We start from the raw sequence: 20,381 nt of genomic DNA, 5'->3' as shown, positions 1-20,381 counted from the left end.
TGCCCCGAGGCACTTACAGACCATATTAGATAGGGCACAGCATGAGGCAGGAAGAGAGGACCTTAGGCAAGCAGGGCAAAGGGAGGTTTACACCGATTGATTAGGTGACTAGCTTTTTCAGGGTCTACATGTTAGTGGCTCCCCGTTCCACCGCCCTCGTCATTTTAAAAAATAATTGATTTGGGCCCAAATCTTGCAATTGCATCCTCATAGGTGGATCCCACCCTTCTTGCAGACCCCAGCAATCAGGGCCTTTGGTTTGATGAAGTTGGCAGGGGAGTGGGAGTGATTCTAGGAGGAAATGGAAGAACATAACATTGAGCTGGGATACAATGTCCAAGTGGAATTGCAGTTTTCTTCTTCTGGCTAAGCACAGGGCACCCTTTGATTTAACATGACGAAGCAATTCACCTGAATTTTCTGGGAATCCTGATGGTGAAAGTCCATCACGTTGAATCGTTTTTCCACCACAGTGTTCTGAGCATGGCTCTGCGGATCTGTTTGGATTTGATGCTGTATATGATAGGATTTAAGACAGGGGGCACAATAAGGTAGATATAGGCCACCACGATGTTAACCATAGGGGGAACATTGTTACCAAAGCGATGGAGAAATGACAGCCCAATCATTGGAATGAAGAAGATTAGGACAGCACAGATATGGGAGACACATGTGTTTAAAGCCTTGAGACATTTTCCCTTGGTTGTGAGGCTGACCACAGTCTTAATGATCAGAACATAAGATAGCACAATGAACACACAATCCACACCCACCGTTGAAAGAATGACAATTAAACCATACAGGATGTTGACTTTTATATCCGCGCAGGCCAGCTTCATGATATCAGGGTGAAAGCAAAATGAGTGGGAAAGCACATTGTTCCCACAGTAGGTTAACCTCTTGAGCAGAAAGGGTATTGGGAAGAGGGAGATCACAGCTCTTGAAACAATTGCCAGCCCTATTTTTATGATGGTTGACTTGGTCAAGATGGATGAATATCTCAGAGGGTTGGAGATAGCGATGAAACGATCGAAGGCCATGGCCAGGAGCACCGAGGATTCCATCACTGACAGTATATGGATAAAATACATCTGGGTGAGACAGGCATTGAACTCAATTTTTCTGATCTTAAACCAAAAGATGCCCAGCGTGGTAGGAAGGGTGCACAAAGCCAAGCCCAGGTCCATCAAAGCCAGCATCGAAAGGAAGTAGTACATAGGCTTATGAAGACTTTGGGTCTTCTTGATGATGATCAGGATCAGGCAGTTCCCTGAAAGCCCAATAAGGTAGAACATGCAGAAAGGGATGGAGATCCAGTGGTGATTGGCTTCCAGACCTGGAAAGCCCGTTAGGAGGAAGGTGGAAGGCTGATAGAAGGAGGAATTGACAAGTGGCATGGTGTGCTGGGGCTGCTCCATCCCACCTCAGATGTCGCACAGCCTAGAGTTAAAAACAAAACCACAACAAACTGCCCATGTCATTTGATTCTGTACAGTGTACCCTAAAACCACAACCACCCATCTGATTACCTGCTCTGTAGTACATATGACCACATAACTAGCAAAGCCCTCCATATGACTAGATGCTCTACTGAACCTACAATCATGTAATGATACAAAATTGCATGTAATTACACTGCGCTACAGGATATACATCCATTTAACAACCACTAAACCCCCATGTTTGGACACTGTCATGTATCACTGATGCCTCTTTATAGAATTTCTTAGGCACTAGGGAATCTCTACCACAATTGCCACCTAGACTGACGTGTTGTTGGGAAGCAGGTACAAATTGGTGTAGATGACGCCGAAGGCTCGGAAGAAGGTGAAAGTTAAGGTCTGATTCGCTGCTATTACACCAATTTTGCAGTCACTCCAGTGTCAAAATGACACTGCAGAGTGGAGATTTGAGCCTTCAGCCTCCTTCACCCTCAGTTCTGAATTTGTCCTCTCACCAATCCACCAGACCAAGACATCTGAGCTTCAGTTTCTACAATACTGGTCTACAGCCAGTCCTCCTTCATTTCAGTATCCAATGGCTGGCAGAGAGGGGTAGAGCCCCCAGAGGAAGGAAAACCCATGAGAGAAAGTTCTACTCAAAGAGCACCTGTAATTTTTGTGAACAATACTGTGAACCTCTCTTGTGGTGCCTGTCTGAGGCTTGTATGGGGCTTTACAAACATCAGGGTGAAATTCAAAAACTTCATCAGACACTGAAGTCTTGTTTGGAGGTGTCCAGTGAGGCATAGAGTTAGTGCTGGCCTATATCTCTGCCCCTTTGAGGTGAATGTCAGCCATCAATGCATTCAGCCTCAGGGGCAGGGATAAAGGCCAGCCTTTTCAAAGGTGCTGAGCACCGTCAATTCCTTCTGACATTAATGGGAGCCAAAGGTGCTCAGCACCTCTGACAATCAGGCTGCTTAGTTTGACACAAGGCTTCTGTTAGTTAGCAATCAGCAGGCACCAATATCTGCCAGGGATGTGTTTCATTCGAAAGTGCTATCAGAATCTACCCAGCTGCGCTGTATGATGGTGGATATCTGATCTGGCATGCTTCAGCACATATGCTGACCTCTAACTAATGGGGTTAGGAAGGAAATTGTCCTTGAGAACAGATTACTCAGAGCCACCCGCTGCAGGGTGTCTTGCAGCTTCCTTGGAGGCACCTGGCACTGGATGCTACATTATTTCATCTCTCTGGGGCTCTGTTTCCTCCCCTATCCTTTGTCTGTCTGGTCTATATAAATTGTAAGCTCATCAGGGCAGAGATTGTATAGCGCCTAGTGCAGTGATGCCTTGATCTCACTTGGAGCCATTAGGCCCTATGACAATACACACACAAATTAAAGTGTTTTCTTATTCTTGGTCTAAACTGAAATGAAAAGTTCTGTTAAGGAGCCTGGTTGTCCTGGACCTAAATAATACTTAACTCTCGGTATAAAATGTAATCAGTGTAACGAGATCGTAATTGAATTATGATAGTGCTGCAGGCGCAGAATGCGTCATTTAATAGAGCTCATTTCAGATTAATATGTGTCAACCTGTGGAACTCATTGCCAGAGGATGTTGTGAAGTCCTAGACTATAACAGGGTTCCAAAAGTAACTAGATAAATTTATGGAGGATGGAGCCACCAATGGCTATTAGCCAGCATGGGTGGGGATGGTGTCCCTAGCCTCTGTTTGCCAGAAGATGTCAATGGGCGACAGGGGATGGATCACTTGCTAATTACCTGTTCTGATCATTCCCTCTGGGGCAGTGGCATTGGCCACTGTTGGAAGACAGGATACTGGGTAGATGGACCTCTGGTCTGACCTGGTATGGCCATATATTCTTATATGAATATTCAGTGACACGTGACTTTCATTCCTAGCAAGATTTCATCCATTAGTCTCTAAACATGCTTGCAAATATGATAATGAAATCAAAAGGGACATGAATTCTCCTCCTTGGGCCACACGCCAATGTCTAACCAATAGGCACTGGGAAGAAACTGTCCTCTGGGCAGGTTAGAATTGTTAGCAGTGTTAGGTTACACTGGCACCTAGTCATCACCAGTCAAGGACCAAAGCCCAGTTGTGCTAGGCATTGTACAGACAAGTAACAAAGATGGCAGTCCTTGTTGATGGGCTATAGCAGACTTGGTGGAGGGTTCTGCCCTTTACCTTTGCCAATGCTCTTGGAAGCTCTGGTGTGATTTGTGTCTGTGGCTTTGGCTAGAAAGCTTTCCCCACGAGCTGTCTCTGCAAGGGAATCTAGGGCACTTCACAGTTCTACGGGGCCGGCAGAGAACCATCTCCATCCGGGGGAGAGCTGCTCACTCGTTGCCTTCGCCGCCTGTCAAGCTGAACATCACGTGAAGACAGCCAGGGTATGGCCATTGACTTAAGGAGCAGGGGTGGTGAGAAAAGTGACTGAAAACAGCCCCTTGAAACCCTGTGTGCTGTGATTGCAGAGGCCAAAATTAATTGTCTGTTACTTCCATTGGCCCTGCAGAGCCGTAAAGTGGGGAGAGAGAGAACTGGAACCTATGAGGCTCAGACAGCAGGTGCAGATTTCAATGCCGAGCCTTTCCCTCGAGCTGCACCAGAGGTTCATTACACCTGTCTGGTACCATGGCCCTCGGCTGGGCCAGCATCACTAGCGATGAGGCTCTAGCAGGGTTTTGGATCTGATCAGTGCCTAGTAACGACGCATCTTATTTCTCAACCGAATCACTGAGCTACCTGGAACCCCCCGATGCTGTTTCAGAGACACTTTTCCCGACTTTAAAGGTCCACGCCCCCTCCATAAGCTATATCCCTCCTGTTAGCTACACGCTGAATTTAACACATCAAGGAACCATCAAGACGCTGCTAAAACAGTTTACTCACCGGGATCACACAGCAGTGGGAGGTTACGGCCTGTCCATACGTTACAAAGCAGCACAATCCAATTTCAGACCAAACGAAGGACTGACATCCGTCTCCCAGGGTGGGGCAGACGGTATATATAACACATCCTGAAAATGATCGATTTGGGGTCATGTAACCAATCAAGGGTCTCAGAGGAGCCTGAGCTTTCTGAGTGTAAACAATATGAAATGTGCAAGGGAAAATACTGTGGAAAGCAAATGATCTTTCCATTTATAAGGCTTTCTCAGTAGACCTACTTCTCCCCTGCTGGCTTATTGGGCAGCGTATTTACAGTTAGCCCTGATTTATGACTGACAAAGCAGCGGGCTGGGATACAAATAACTTTTATTGTGAGATTGAAACTGTAATTAAAAAAGTAATAAATTGTAAGGAAAACACACATCACATGCTGCTAAGGGAATAAGGGATGTGAAATGGCACCAGCCCTCCCCACTGTGCTTCGGATTTATTTAAAAACCATAAAATATTATGGAATGCACAATAAAAACCAGACAAAATATTACAGCGCCAGAAAAAGAAGCATTATTAGCTAATGACTCGTACAGTCCCATGCAGTAGCTGAGTTTCTCATGTTAATAAATTTATCTTCACAACCTCTGCTGTGAGATAGGAAAACCACTGTTATCCCATTTTACAGATGGGGAAAACTGAGGCACAGAGAAAAGAAGGGACTTGCCCATGTTCACACGCAGCACCTGTAGCGGAGCAGGGAATTGAAGTGACCTCTTCTATGTCCCAGTGGGGTTCATTAACCACAACAGCATCCTTCCATCCAATCTGTTAAATGCATCATAGTCCAGCGACATGCACGGATTTGGCGACTTGTGTTCAGGCTGGAGGAGAGAAATGTCAGTTCCGCGGTGCAAATGAATGTACCCTGCATTCCTGGCTCATTTCCATATGTGTTTCCCTAGACTCATTGTAGTTCTGGAACATTCAAAGGGAATCTCTCAAATGGCCTAGACATAAGCCATATTTGCCATACACACCAGGTCATATTTTCACACCGGGAGCCAACTTCTGCTCCGATCTGCATGGGTGCAATTCCCAATGAAGTTAATAGGCGTTGCACCCATGTAAACGAGAGCAGGATATGGCCCTTGGTGTTTCTATTTCACTCACTTCTGGTGCCCCCCCGTCCTCCCCGCTACTAACAGCCCCAGCCCAGGTAGTAACTTCTGTCTGTTCCATCTCCTGCAACCCAAGGTCCACATGAGACCTGCATATCCTGGGTCAAGTATCCCGCCTGTGGGATTCTCTTGTGGGTGTCCCCCGGGCCCTTCCATGGTTCAGTTCATAGCCTTGCTATTGGAGTCCATCGCTGGCCTATTTGGCTTCTGACAGCTCTTCCTTTTTGGGTTCTTTCCCCTCCTTTTATCCTGTGTGTCAAGCAATTACTCCTCATTTCTCTGTGAGCTTTCAGCTTCTGCGCAGGGGTTGCACGGAATCTGTGATGAGCACAACAGGACTCAATTGTGTGTCTACATGTACATGTCTCTCCCTAACGATTAAAGCTGCAGGGTCAAGAACACAAGGCTGGAAATGCCAGAATGAACCTTGACCTCAGACCTTAATTCTGTCCCCTGCCCATTCGGGGTTTCATATTATGATTTTATTGCGGCAGGAAGAGGCTGAAGCTGAAGAGGACATGATGTGCAGGAGGAAGGAGAGACTGGCTTCCAGTCACTGTCAGCAGCCTCCTGCTGAGCCTGAAAACATCTGCCCGCATTGTAATAGAATTTGTGGTTCAAGGATTGGCCTTATTAGCCACCTGAGGACCCATCACTCCCATGGAAGATGATCATACTCGGTAACGAGTGATCGCCCGTCATTGCGGCAGGACCTAGAGGGACCCACTGAGTTTGGGGCCCCATTTTGCAGCATGCTGGGTGCACATGTGGAGCTCAGTGTCTAGACAGACAAAGCAGATGTTTGGGAGAGAAAATAGAAGCACCCAGCGGGGGCGTGACTTTCCCACAGTCACCGAGCAGCAGAGCCAGGACAGAACCCAGGGATCCTGAGCCCCAGTCCCGTGCCCACTGCGTGGCTACTACCCCACTTTACTAGCACTATACAAGTAGCTGTGTAGACATTTGAATCTGCTGACTTTCCCCCTAGCTGGGTCTCTCTCTCTCTCTCACACACACACACAGAGCTCATCGCTGTGACATTTGAACAATTTACTCCCACACAATTATTCTTCCTGTGATTTTGCTTAATCCCATTTCCCAGGGCTGGGTATGCTGCAAAGAGGGACACCAGAAACTGGGGAATCCCTTGCTTTGTTTTCCCATTGAGACAAAAGCCACTTTCCCATACCCTGGAGGGAGGCAGCCCCGCTTGGCAAACATGCTGAAGTTAAGTGCATTTCCAGCAATGTTTATTCCATGTTCCTTGTCACTGATCCTATTCATATTTATAATGCAGTGCAGGGGTTAGCTAGTGAACTTTGATATGAGGGTGAAGAGGGACCATGTGGAACAGGGGACACTGGGGGATCCTCCCATGGGAAAATGTTTTGACGATATCTGTGCGATCAGGCGCATCCACCACATTCAAAAAGGCACCCTTGGGATGTCTGTAGATGAGCTCCAGGGATAAAACGAGCTAGCATCATCTGGGGAATGGTGACACCATCTAAAGCCGGTGTGGAAATTCCCCCTCAAATGGTGCATAGGCGTGCATGGCTGATCCACTGTGAATTTCATCCCAATTTCTTTTCTGTGATGCTCTGAGCAGTGCTCAGGATGCAGGGTTCCTTTGGGATTGAGCATCCACAGCTGGAGAACGATCTGCCACGTGCGCCTGAATCAAAAGGCAAGAAATGCAGGGACAGACCAAAGCTTATTCTTAGGTCTTGGCAAAGCCCAACAGAAGCTCCTGGGACCATCCCAAGGCCCACAGAGCCCCAAGCACCTGGATGAGTGGTGGTTTTTCCTCTCCTGAAGGAAAACACATGTGAGCATGTATTTACAACCCTCGGTTTCCTTTGGCTACAGCCGGTGATCCAGTCTGTTCAACTGTACAAAAATAACACCACTGCTAAAAGGAGACGGGGTAGCGGAGGAGAGATTTCATGGCCCCGTTGACAGCCCATTCACCTGATCTGCCATCAGGGGAGGGAACAGTCTGGAGAGACAGCAGCATGGCTGTGTCTAAACCAGAATGCATCATTTGCCAAAGGCAAAGACTAGCTTGCAAAAGTGGACTCAGGAGAAGAGCAGGCATGTCTGTGAGGAATGAGAATACCCGAGGTGAGCCAGTAAGGCCCACCATGACAAGAGTATGGGCAGGACCTGGACCTTCCTGCTTTGGGGAATGAGCTGACCTCTAGCTGTTTGGGCTTGGGATGTAACTAGGTGCAGATTAGCCCTGGCTTGCTGCATAGGTGGCTCCTCGTGGTGGCTCCTTCTGGCCACTGCCAGAGGCAGGATACTGAACAAGATGAAGCCCAATATGGCAATTCCTAAGCAGCACTTTCAGCCGCCCATTAGCTCCTGAATGCAGATGCCCTTTATTTCAATAGCAAGGGCCAGTTCCATTGAACGACGGGGACTGATACCTTACCCGATTTCAAACAGATTGCTCCTGCCTGCAGGTAGGTTTAGAGCTGGCTTAGCCAACTCCTGGAGCGTGGGCTGCTCCTTTCCCAGGCAGGTGGGCAGAGCTGCTGGTGGCCTAGTGACTCCGTAAAGAACGCCTCTCTTCTTCCCTTCTGTTCATTTTCCCTTTCCCTCTTTTAATTTCCCAATCTCTATCCCTCCTCCTCTCCCCACCGTTTTCTCTCCCGCTCCCAAGAGCATTAGACGGGGTCTGAGGCAGGAGGGACGTAGTTTACCGAGCTGTGTGACTCACTGGTTGTTTGCTTTGCTGGCAGTGCTGGGGAAAACAATAATAATTTCAGGTTGATCCCAAATGAAAGATTTCCTAAACGTCTGGGAAACCGAAAAGGAAAAGGACAAAAAAAGGGTTCAGATCGAATTAAACATTTATTTTTCACTTTTGAGCATTTTTAAATATTTAAAAAAATTAAAATCAAAGTGAAGGACAATTCAAAATGAAAAGTCACGTCTGATCTAAAAACCAAAACGTTTTCTTTCAAAAAAAGTTGAAAGGAAACATCTTGACTTTTTGAGGATTTTTTTTCCTCTTTTTTCTCCAACCTGAGCAATGCAGTGAAACTGGCACGAACTTTTTCAGTGTCATCGAACCTGCATTTTTCGCTGAAAAAAGTTTTGCCCAAAATTCTCTGGCCTAGCTTTGTTATAACTATTATATTACATTGAACCCCATTTGGGAAATTTAGTCAACAGGGGATCTCACTCACTATGAAGGGGAAAAACATCTCTGCAACACCGAGAGAATATAGCAGCACCATGATCAAAAAGAGAATGGCCTTATAACGTTTAAATCACGCCTGATTGTGTGCTGAGCAATCACCCTACAGACAGAAGATCTAAAAGCATAACATTTTTCTTTATAAAAAGAAAAGGAGGACTTGTGGCACCTTAGAGACTAACCAATTTATTTGAGCATGAGCTTTCGTGAGCTACAGCTCACTTCATCGGGTGCATCGGATGAAGTGAGCTGTAGCAGATGCATCCGATGAAGTGAGCTGTAGCTCACGAAAGCTCATGCTCAAATAAATTGGTTAGTCTCTAAGGTGCCACAAGTACTCCTTTTCTTTTTGCGAATACAGACTAACACGGCTGTTACTCTGAAACCTGTCATTTTTCTTTATGTATCTAATATAATAGATGTGAATATACGACAGAGCAATTCTGGTCCTGGATTTGAAGCTGTTTCAATAATGACACTGTGGTTGCTGGGCATTTTATTGGATACAAATGAGTATGATTTGTAAGACAACCGGGAAATAATAAGTGCCCTTGACTTGATCTGTAGCTCTTCAAAGTTAAATTAGTTTAGCTATGGTATGTCGTCTTTTCACCTTGTCCCATTAGTCAATGCAGACCCACAGTGTGTGATTGATACAACTTTCACAAAGCAGCTGGCCAGGTGTGATGTTCTTGGTTTGAAATCAGAGTTTTCCCTTCCCCAGGGGGATGACCTACCACAGCTGATGCGCCCCACCTGCCCAAATACAGGCACGGAGAGGTAAAATGACTTTCCCGAGGAGCCAGGTCTCCCGAGTCCCATGTAGCCTCTCCACTGGACCATCCCATCTCCCTCAGCGATAGCATGCAGATCTCATACGTCCGTGGGGTGGTTCATTTGGTACAGTTTGCTTTATTAACATGTAAAAGAAATGATGGATTCAAATAAAAAGTTACAAATTATCCTAAAATATGAGTTTGTAACTTTTCATTTGAATCCATCATTTCTTCTACATGTTAATAAAGCAAACTGTACCAAATGGCCCTGTTAAATGGCCCTGTTAAAAGGCACAGAGGGGGGCAGAGAAGATCTCTCTCTCTCTCTTTCTCTCTCTCTCAGCTCCTTTGGCTGTGGGGAGATAGCTACTGAACAGAGGCAGATCAAGGGGTGGGTCGGGTCCATGGTCTCCTAGGGCCATGGGCCAGAGCAAGTGGGGGGGCCCTGGCGCCAGAACCATGGACCTGCCCCACCCCTTCTACCTGCGATCCTGCCCCCATTCTGCCCCTTCCACATGTGGCTCTACTCCCATTTTGCCCACAGTACTGCCCCATTCCACCCCCCCACTGTGGACCCACCCCCCATTCACTCCTTTCTGCCCCCCAAGTCCCCAAGACCAGAGAAGCTCTTTCCCCCACCACGGCCCCATGGCCGCAGCAGGGAGTGAGAGCTTCTCCAGCCCTGAGGCTAATAGCCATTGATGGACCTATCCTCCATGAATTTCTCTAGTTCTTTTTTGAATCCTGTTATAGTCTTGGCCTTCACAACATACTCTGGCAAGGAGTTCCACAGGTTGACTGTGTGTTGTGTGAAAAAATTCTTCCTGCTGCCTATTAATTTCATTTGGTGACCTTTAGTTCTTCTGTTATGAGAAGTAAATAACACTTCCTTATTTACTTTCTCCACAGCAATCATGATTTTATAGACCTTTATCATATCCCCCCTTAGTCTTCTCTTTTCCAAGCTGAAAAGTCCCAGTCTTATTAATTAATCTTGTCCCGTTCCATACCCCTAACCATTTTTGTTGCCCTTTTCTGAACCTTTTCCAATTCCAATGTATCTTTCTTGAGGTGGGGCGACCACATCTGCATGCAGTATTCAAGAGGTGGGTGTAGCATGGATTTATCGAGAGGTAATCTGATATTTTCTGTCTTGTTATCAATCCCTTTCTTAATGATTCCCAACATTCTGTTCACTTTTTTGACGGCTGCTGCACATTGAGTGGATGTTTTCAGAGAACTCTTCACAATGACTCCAAGAACTCTTCCTTGAGTGGTAACAGCTAATTTAGACCCCATCATTGTATATGTGTAGTTCGGATTATGTTTTCCAATGTCCATTACTTTGCATATATCAACATTGAATTTCATCTGCCATTTTGTTGCCCAGCCACCCAGTTTTGCCACTCAGACAGGAGGAGCATTGTGGAGGTGCTGGGCCCCAGCGTTAATGCCCCACACTTCTCCCCTTGGGATATGCCATGTCTGCCCAGCACAGGGAACTCTGCTCCGGTATGGGGCTGATGGGCCTGAATGCAGTTCGAAGGATGCTAATTACAGCTCACCTCCTGCTCATTATCATTAGTTATCTCACAGCAGCACCCAGAGGCTGCAGCTGGGATCGGGGCCCCGTTGTGCCAGGTGTTGCCCAGACACCGCGTGAGACAGGCCCTGCCCCAGTTGGGATCGGGGCCCCGTTGTGCCGGGCGTTGCCCAGACACCGCGTGAGACAGGCCCTGCCCCAGTTGGGATCGGGGCCCCATTGTGCCGGGCGCTACCCAGACACAGCATGAGACAGGCCCTGCCCGAGCTGGGATCAGGGCCCTGTTGTGCCAGGCACTGCACAGATAGGGTTGCAAACTTTCTACTTGCACAAAACCAAACACCCTTGCCCCGCCTCCTGCTGCTTCTCCGAGGTCCCGCCCCCCACTCACTCCATCCCCCCTCCCTCCATCGCTCACTCTCCCCACCCTCGCTTACTCACTCATTTTCACTGGGCTGGCTCTGGAGGTTGGGGTGCGGGAGGGGATGGGGGCTCTGGGTGGCGGTGCAGGCTCTGGGGTGAAGCCAGAAATGAGGAGTCCAGGGCTTGTGGGAGGGGACTCCAGGCTGAGGCAGTGGGTTGGGGTGTGGGGCGGGATAGAGGACTTCATCTGGGCATGTGGGCTCTGGTGTGAGGCCGGGGATGAGGGATTTGAGGTGCAGGAGGGGGCTCCAGTCTGGGGCATTGATTTGGGGCATGGGGGAGGTTTGAGGGCTCAGGCTGGGGGTGCAGGCTCTTGGGTGAGGCTGGGGATGAGGAGTTTGGGGTGCAGGACGGGGCTCCAGGATGGGGCTGAGGAGTTTGGAGAGTGGGATCAGGGCTGGAGCAGGGGGTTGGGGCGCAGGAGGGGGTCGGGGTGCAGGATTTAGGTGGCGCTTACCTCAGACAGCTCCTGAAAGCAGTGGCATGTTCCCTCTACGACTCCTATGCGGAGGCACGGCCAGGGGGCTCTGTGCGCTGCCCTGTCCTCAGATAGCCAATGGGATCTCTGAAGCTGGCACTTGAGGTGGGGGCAGTGTGCGGAGCCTCCTGGCTGCCCCTATGCGTACCGGAAGGGGCACACACCGCTACTTCCGGGCGCCGCGCGAAGCCACGGCAGGCAGGGAACCTGCCTTAGCCCCACTGTGCAGCCAAGTGGACTTTTAACGGTCTGGTCAGCGACCAGGAGTTCCTGTCAAAAACTGGACACCTGGCAACAGTAGCGCCAGCCACTAGACCCTGCCCTCCCCCCTGCTGCTGTGTCGGCCCCAGATCACTCCTGTGGATTGCACGCAAAATAGAGGTTTATTAGCCAACTGCAAAACCCAACCCTAACTCTGGTCCAAGGCCCGGAGGCAGCTCTCCTCTTCGGAGGCAGCGCTGTTGAGTGACGGGGACAGCTTCCTCCGCCGGGCCTGCATCTTCTCCCGGAGGGCACACAGATTCTCTCGGCGGAGCGCTGCCATTCTGTCGTGTACGTTGCGAAGGTGGGCGTGAGCATGATGCTGGTGGAACCAGCACACGTGGCCTGTGCTCTTGGCAGGATGTGACCCCGGCTGCGGAAGCTGAGTTTCCACCCCGGCCTGGTGCCAATGGCGCTCCAGGTGAGAAGCTCTGACTGTCCTGGATGCGTCCTCGGTGGCATTCCCTTCCACCCCACTGGCTGGTGGGGCTACCCTGTGTGAGCTGGCCTTGCCTGGCCTCCTGCGTGTGCCCTGTCGATCCTGGACTCCCTTTCGCACCAGGGATTCCCCTTCTCTGCTTTTGGACCTTGTTCTTCTGCCGGTGGGCCTCCCTCTGCTGCTGGATCTCTGCTCTCTGCTCCGAGCCTGGATCCCCCTGCTGTCTGCTCCCCTGGCCCTGCCACTGCCCCACGGGCCTTCCACCGGGCTCCTGGACCGGCCCCGGGGGGGTGAAGGGCTGAGTCTCCGACCCCTCTGCTCTCTGGGCTTTGCTCTGGAGGACTCCCTGGGAGACGGCTGGTTGGAGCCAGACTCTGAGACTCCTGCCGAGTGCTCCTGCCGCTGCAGCCTTTTGGAGCTGTGACCTCGGACGGTCTCTGGATTCTCGGCCCCGGCCGGCCAGGGAAGGTCGGTGCCTGGGCCCTGGGGTACATCAGTCCTCTTTGCTCTGACAGCTCCTTCCACAGCGGGTCCAGCACCTGCATGAGCCCTGGCCACGCAGCTCCCATCGTCCAACTGGCTTTCCTCCATTGTGTCCCCCATGTCCCCAGCACGTTCAGCACCGGCACCCTCTTGTCTGTCTCCCGGACCCCAGAGGGCTCTCCTCCTCCTCTGGCTTCGCTCCCAGGCGTACAGGCCATGCCGCAAGCCCAGCTTCTTCTCCAGGATCAGCCCGATGACGACCATCTGCTTGTCCAGCTGGCTTGAGGTGAAGGCTCCTGCCGTGGACACGTGCCGGATTGCCTGGCCGTGTGCCCGCCCAGCCCCTTGCTGCCGTGGGTCTGCTGCCTTGAGAGACGTGACTCCGCCTCCTTCTCCCGTGTGCCTGCCGGTTGTTCTGGTGCCCCTGGTGGCAGGGCAGGCTGGGGGTGGTGGCCATGGGGCGGGAGGTCCCGTTGGCGCAGCCGGCGTCCCACTGTGGTCATGCGCCTTCCCCTCCCTGCATTTGGTCACTGTCAGAGTCATCCGCTCTTGGTATCCACCATACTCTGCTGAGGGCCCTGTTCCCTCTGGGGAAGGCTCTTCTCCCCTGGTCACGCTGCCCCTCCGCCTTTCTCCTCGCTTGGTATCGGTGGAGGCAGCCCCAGCTCCCTGGGGAGCCCCATTCCCTGGCAGCCGCCTGCTCCAAGCGGCTGCAACTGGATCCTTTCTCCCTGCACCGTCCATCTCCTCCCCGCTGGAACACAGCTGGCGTCTCCTGACCTCTGCCCGCACATGGACCTTGGCATTGAAGGTCACGCTCTTGGGGGACGGGGCGAGTTTCCAAGGGGGTGGCGGGGCTCCACGGGGTGCAGCCACCGACCCGCCGACCCATTCTCTCTTCCCCACTGATGCCTTGGAGGTGACGCGTTTGAGGAAGCCCAGCATGATTCCCCGGAAGGTGGGGCCCTTCCCCTTGCAGGGGACAGACGGTGGCTCGGCCCCTCTCCCTGGGGGTGCACGGGGCAGCTGTTCAGCCCTGGGCAGTGCCTCTGTCTGCCTCATGTTGGTTCCAGGCCTGGGGCGTGTCCCCTCCGCTGGCATCTCTCCCATGCTGTGTTGCCCCTCGGTGTTTCTCCTCTCCTTCCACCCCAGGCTTCCTGCCCCCTCCGTGTCCCAGGCTGCCACGGCCTCGCTGTCCCAGTCCCCGACCATCTCCCACTCGCCCTCAGTGCTGAACTGGGACAGCCCCTCTGCAGACCGGGGATGCTGCTCCGAGGGGCTGGCTGGCCACTGGCTGCTGGACAGGGTGCACACAAGCTCATCGGAGGCTGCGGGCGAGCCTCTGTCTCCTGCATCGACTCTGCTTACTGGCTGGGGGTGATGTGTTGGTGGGGCCCAGGTCTGGCCCCCAGCTCCCTCTCCATCCTCAGGGCCAGGGAGACCTTCGTACAGGGGGGTGCCAGCTGCACGGCCCAGATCCTGAGGCTGCTGGTAGGCTGCACCTTGCTCCCCTCTGCAGACGTCACCTGACGTCTCCCTGTCCCTTGGGCACACGCGAGTGTCTAGCTGAGTCCTCCCCACATCTGACTTCCTAGCCCCCTCGGCAGGACAGGGCGGGGGGCTGAGTCCCTCCTCACCAGCGGTGAAGAGGCCGTGGCACGTCTCACACAGGTACTGGTTTGCCTGGCTCTGGGACTCTCTGATCAGTCTCTGGCCCAAGGAGCCAGCTGTCGGGAATCCCGGCTGCCCTGTGCCCATTGGGTGGGCTCTTTCTCCCAGGGCTTCCTGACGGGGCCCTCCCAGCTGGCTTTTCCGGGCCCTCCTGCGCTGCAGCCGGATGTTCATTTCCCGCCTGTGTTCCTGGGCAGCGGCTCTCAGCCGTTCAGCTTCCATGTCAGCATAGGTGGCCTGGGAGCGTATGACGCAGGGCGGCAGGATGAAGGAGCCCAGGGCCTTCTGCGCCAGGTGGATGTCCAACTGGTGTGCTGCGGTCCGCGGAGGAGTGAGATGCACCCGTGCCAGCGAGGGCTCGTCGGGCACTGGGCGAGAGGCACTGTGAGCGCTTTCTCCCGCAGACCAGTCAGAGACCCTGGACTCACTGCCCTCCAGAGACGACGGAGATGAGGCAGACGGTTCATCTTTCGCAGCTCTGGGACCACCCTGCCCCTGCCACGCAGGCTCAGCATGCAGAAAGCTTGGAGCTTCCGTGTCTCCTGGGAGAGTTGCTGACCCCCTTGCACAGATACACTGTGTATGCCACACAGGAGAGCCGGCCCCCAGAGTGCGGGCGCCGTCCTGCCCCTCTAGCTTACAGCACGGGCAGTCCAAGCAAGTGTAATTGTCCATTTCCAGGTGGCCCGCGATTTCCAGAGACAGAAGCTGCTTCCCCACTGGGCCATGGCGGCTGCGGCTCCGGACCATTCTCCTGAAGCTGGATTCCAGCTTCCGTGAGATCCTCTTCTCATTCCAAACGGCTGTCTCCACTGACGAGGTCCGGAAGCGCCCGCCGGTCCCCGCCAGCCACGGAGCTCCTTCTCCATCGTGGGTCCTCCAGTGCCTGGGACTTTCCTCAGAGCCCTGCTCTCTCTGCTGTGGGTGAGGCTCATGGGCTGCTGGGCACGAGGCCCATCTCTGAGACGCTTGGGCCCTGTGGGAAATTCCCAGCACCTTCTTCCCAGGGAAGTCCAGGGTGGATTTCAGCTCTGTCTTGTCCTCTGGGAAGTGGCATGGGGAGCCGGAGGGCCCTTCCCCATCACTCGTCTGGGAGGTCTCCTGGCTTCTCCTGCCGCTGCTCCCCAGGGAGTGTTGGGGCACTGCTACAGGGCAGCTGGCTTTGCCCTCCTTTACCCCCATTTCATGCCAGTGCTGGGACTGGTGGGTGACGGTCTCCCTGGGGCCTGGCTGCAGCTCTCCCGATTGCTCCATGGAGGGGGCTGTAGGATCTTGGGGGGAGTTATGGGAGACATGGAGCAGGAGCTGGGTTTGGCCTCTGGGCTCTGCTCCTGGTGGGGCAGGTGGCAGGAACATCCGTAAGGACTCCAGGATCCTCTTGGGCAGACCCCATCTCCGCTCCAGGGCCAGTCTCCTCACGTGCAACTCCAGGCGCTCCCGGGTTTCCGTGTGCAGGAAGAGCAGGCTGCCCACGGCGACACTCCCTCTGGCTGGGGCCTGGACCCGCCTCGGGGGCCCCCTCCCAGGTGGCGGGGGGGTGAACGCGCCCAGCGATCTCTGCACCACCCGCGGCAAGCCCCACTCGTGCTGGAGCTTCTTCCTTAGGATGTGGCTCTCCAGTTGGTCCCTGGCCTCGGCTGTGAGCAGAGGTGGCCCCGTGACCAGAGGTGGCTCCTTGTAGCCATTCCTCTCCTGCTTCTTGGCCCCCATGCTCCCAGCCAGGCTCATCTGCATCCAGGCCCTCCCCGCTGCGCTCCCCAGCGGCGCAGCCGGAGCCTTCGACATCATCCTCTGCAGGGATGCCGCCTGCAGCGTGGGCAGCCCCCAGAAGTACGCCAGCTGCTTGTGTCTCACGTTCATGTCTAGTGTATCCACAGCCGTGGGTGACAGGCAGAGCAGGGAGCCGGCCCTGGGCGTGGGGGGCTTCTGACCTGCGGGGATCAGCCTGGGGAGGCGTATCCTCTCCCCTGCCCTGGCCGCTCTCTGGGATCTCTTCACCAGGTCAGGCCACACCCCCAGCCCGATCTCGAGGCACTTCCTCGCGAGGTGCCGCTGCAGCCTGTCCCTTCTCTCAGCAGCAAGGCCTTCGGTTCTGCCGTCTCCTGCCAAGCGGCTTCCTGCGGGGACGTCCGGCTGGCTGGGCCCCAGCTGGCTTCGCCCAATGCCCCCTTCCCTGCCGGCCCCAGGAAGCTGCGGGCCAGCTGGGGGGGCAAAAGCAGCAAACAGCCGCAAGGACTCCTGGATCCTCCGGGGAAGGCCCCACCTCCGCTGCAGCGTCATCTTCCGGAGGTGGCGCTCCAGGTGGCCTCTTGTGTCCTCGTCCATGAGCGAAGGCTCCTGCCCCAGGATGAGGACGTGCAGCTCGGTGCGCTGGTGGGGCGCAGTTGGCCCTGGTAGCAGAGGCTCCGGCACAAAGGCTCTGAGCGACCGTTCGATGAGTGCAGGGAAGCCCCACTCGTGCTGCAGCCTCTTCTTCCTGACATGCAGCTCCAGGGCCTCTCTGGCCTCCGGGCTCAGGAACAGAGCCTCCCGCACCCCGAACTCGACTACGGCCTCGCGGGATGGAACCGGTGCCCGGGGCGCCCGGGGAACCATCCTGCTGAGGGACTGGGTGTAGAGAGTGCCCAGGCCCCACAGGGCCGTGAGACGTTTGTGCTGCACATTCAGCTCTAGGTGGCAGACGTCCTCCAGGTGCACGAAGGGCAGCAGGGGGCTCCTGGCTTTTGGGGCTCTGTCCCCAGCAGGGATCCGCTTGGGGAGGGGCAGCCGGGAGATGAGATGCAGCCTTTGCCAAGAGCGTCTCACTGCAGTGGGGATGGCCCCCAGCCGGGTCTCCACACATTTCTTTGCCACGTGGATCTGCAGCCGCTCCTGAGCGTCACGCCCCAGGCTGAGCCGCAGGCGGGGAGCAGCGACCACTCTCCTGGCTTTCCCCACGCCCCGCTCCAGGTGCATGTCACTCTTGTGCCATGGCAGCAGGAGATGCCCCCGTGCTTCCTTTTCTGCGGGGCTGTGGGGCCCGAACTCTGTGCGTGGTGAGGCAGGTTGAAGCAGCCGCACCGACTGCTGGATCCTCCTGGGCAGCCCCCAGCGCCGGTGCATGAGTCTCTTGCGTAGGCTGAGCTCCAGCTCTCGTCTGCTGCCCTCGCTGAGGAAGGGCAGCTCGGCCTGGAGAATGGCCACGTCCCTGGCGGCCGGCAGAGGGGCCTTGGGCTGGCTGGGGCGGGGGGCAGCTGCCATCAGGCCCCGCATGGATTTCTGGATGATGAGAGGCAGCCCCCACTCGTGCTGCAGCCTCTTCTTCCTGACGTGCAGCTCCAGGGCCTCTCTGGCCTCCGGGCCCAGGAACAGAGCCTCCCGTGCCCCGAACTCGACTACAGCCTCGCGGGATGGAACCGGCGCCCGGGGCGCCCGGGGAACCATCCTGCTGAGGGACTGGGTGTAGAGAGTGCCCAGGCCCCACAGGGCCGTGAGACGTTTGTGCTGCACATTCAGCTCTAGGTGGCAGACGTCCTCCAGGTGCACGAAGGGCAGCAGGGGGCTCCTGGCTTTTGGGGCTCTGTCCCCAGCAGGGATCCGCTTGGGGAGGGGCAGCCGGGAGATGAGATGCAGCCTTTGCCAAGAGCGTCTCACTGCAGTGGGGATGGCCCCCAGCCGGGTCTCCACACATTTCTTTGCCACGTGGATCTGCAGCCGCTCCTGAGCGTCACGCCCCAGGCTGAGCCGCGGGCGGGGAGCAGCGACCACTCTCCTGGCTTTCCCCACGCCCCGCTCCAGGTGCATGTCACTCTTGTGCCATGGCAGCAGGAGATGTCCCCGTGCTTCCTTTTCTGCGGGGCTGTGGGGCCCGAACTCTGTGCGTGGTGAGGCAGGTTGAAGCAGCCGCACCGACTGCTGGATCCTCCTGGGCAGCCCCCAGCGCCGGTGCATGAGTCTCTTGCGCAGGCTGAGCTCCAGCTCTCGTCTGCTGCCCTCGCTGAGGAAGGGCAGCTCGGCCTGGAGAATGGCCACGTCCCTGGCGGCCGGCAGAGGGGCCTTGGGCTGGCTGGGGCGGGGGGCAGCTGCCATCAGGCCCTGCAAGGATTTCTGGATGATGAGAGGAAGCCCCCACTCGTGCTGCAGCTTCCTCCTCTTGATGTGCAGCTCCAGCTCCTCCCGGGCTCCCAGTGGGAGGAAGGGCAGCTCCTGCTCCATGAACGTGGTCCCAGCTGTGTGGTAGCTCGAGGGTGGCGGGGCAGACGTGGGGCCTGCATGGAACAGCTTGGCCAGGGACTGTCGGTAGAGCGTGGGCAGCCCCCACCTGTAGCTCAGGTGTTTGTGGAGAAGGTTGAGCTCCAGGCGATCCGAGGCTGCCTGCTCCAGGAAGAGCAGCTCCCGGGGCCGCAGCTCCAGGGATCTCTGGCCTGGCCGAATGAGCCGGGGCAAGGGGAGCTTTCCCGCCCGGCAGGCGGCCTCCTGCGAGTGTTGGGCCCTGCGGGGGATCAGGCCCAGCCGGATCTCTATGTTTTTCCTGGTCACATGTCTCTCCAGCAGCTGGCGGCATGTGTGCTGGCTGCATGCAGTTCCCAGGGGCCCGGCCAAGGAGACAGCCACCGCCATGGGGCCCCCGGGTGCCCCTCTGGAGGGTGATTCCCTTGGAGCCCGTCTCGCTGACAGCCCCCTGAGAGGCCGGCTGGCCCTTCTGCCTTGCGTGTCTGGACGTGTCCCCGGAGCTGCGGTCATGGGGGGCATGAAGCCCCGCAGGGACTCCCGCACCCTCCTGGGGAGTCCCCACCTCCTCTTGGCCACCCTCCGCTGGATGTGGGCTTCCAGCTCCCTCTTGGTGGCCAGAGGGATGGGAGGGGCCCCGCTGCTGACACAGAGCTCCATGGCTGCCGGCCGGACGCTCCCCTTGGGCCTGGGGCGCGCGGGCGGGGGTGGCATGAAATGCCTCAGCGATCGCCGCACCAGGCCCGGCAGGCCCCATTCGTGCTGCAGCCGCTTCCTCAGGACCTGCCTCTCCAGCAGCTCCCGGCCCTCGGGGGCCATGAAGGGGGTCTCCAGAGGGCAGAACTCAACGGCCGTTCCCAGGGGCAGCAGGGGGGCGGGTGGCCCGGGCGGGCAGGGCACCATCTTGGCCAGGGACTCTGCGTACAGGGTGGGGAGAGCCCAGAGATACTGGATGTGCTTATGCCTCACGTTCAGCTCCACGCTGCCCGCCTTGTGCCTGAGCAGTGGGCCGAGCCGGAGGCGGGACAGGGGGGCCTTGTGGCCTGGGGGGATAAGTTTAGGCAGGAGCAGGTCTCTGCGCCCCAGGGCAGCCATTTGCTGAGAGCTCCTCAGGACGGCGGGCAGTGCGCCCAGTCTGATTTCCAAGCCCTTCTTGGCAATGTGGCCCTGCAGTTCCCGGGTGTCTCTGCAGCAGGGCAAGCCAGGCGTGGATTCGGACGCTCTGGTGGGGAGCCGGGAGGGCTGGGCTGGGGCTCTAGTTCTGAGGCCAGGCGTCTGGGCTGCCCCCGTCACTGGGCCTGGCCCCTTTGGAGCCCATCTACCAGATGGCAGGGGGCTGAGCCG

General features: G+C 55.3%; 1 protein-coding gene across 1 annotated transcript; it reads right to left on the bottom strand.

Annotated features, from left to right (window-relative positions):
- Nucleotides 1–446: 446 nt before the first annotated feature.
- Nucleotides 447–1,418, bottom strand: LOC140898064 (olfactory receptor 51G2). Its single transcript, XM_073311552.1, has one exon. The coding sequence runs from the start codon at nucleotides 1,416–1,418 to the stop codon at nucleotides 447–449; it is 972 nt and encodes a 323-aa protein (XP_073167653.1).
- Between the last annotated feature and the right edge of the window lie 18,963 nt (nucleotides 1,419–20,381).

Source organism: Lepidochelys kempii, chromosome 1, assembly GCF_965140285.1.
Source record: "Lepidochelys kempii isolate rLepKem1 chromosome 1, rLepKem1.hap1, whole genome shotgun sequence".
Classification (NCBI taxonomy): Eukaryota; Metazoa; Chordata; order Testudines; family Cheloniidae; genus Lepidochelys; species Lepidochelys kempii.
Note: the sequence above shows the minus strand (reverse complement) of the source record. Positions and strands in the feature narration are given on the sequence as shown.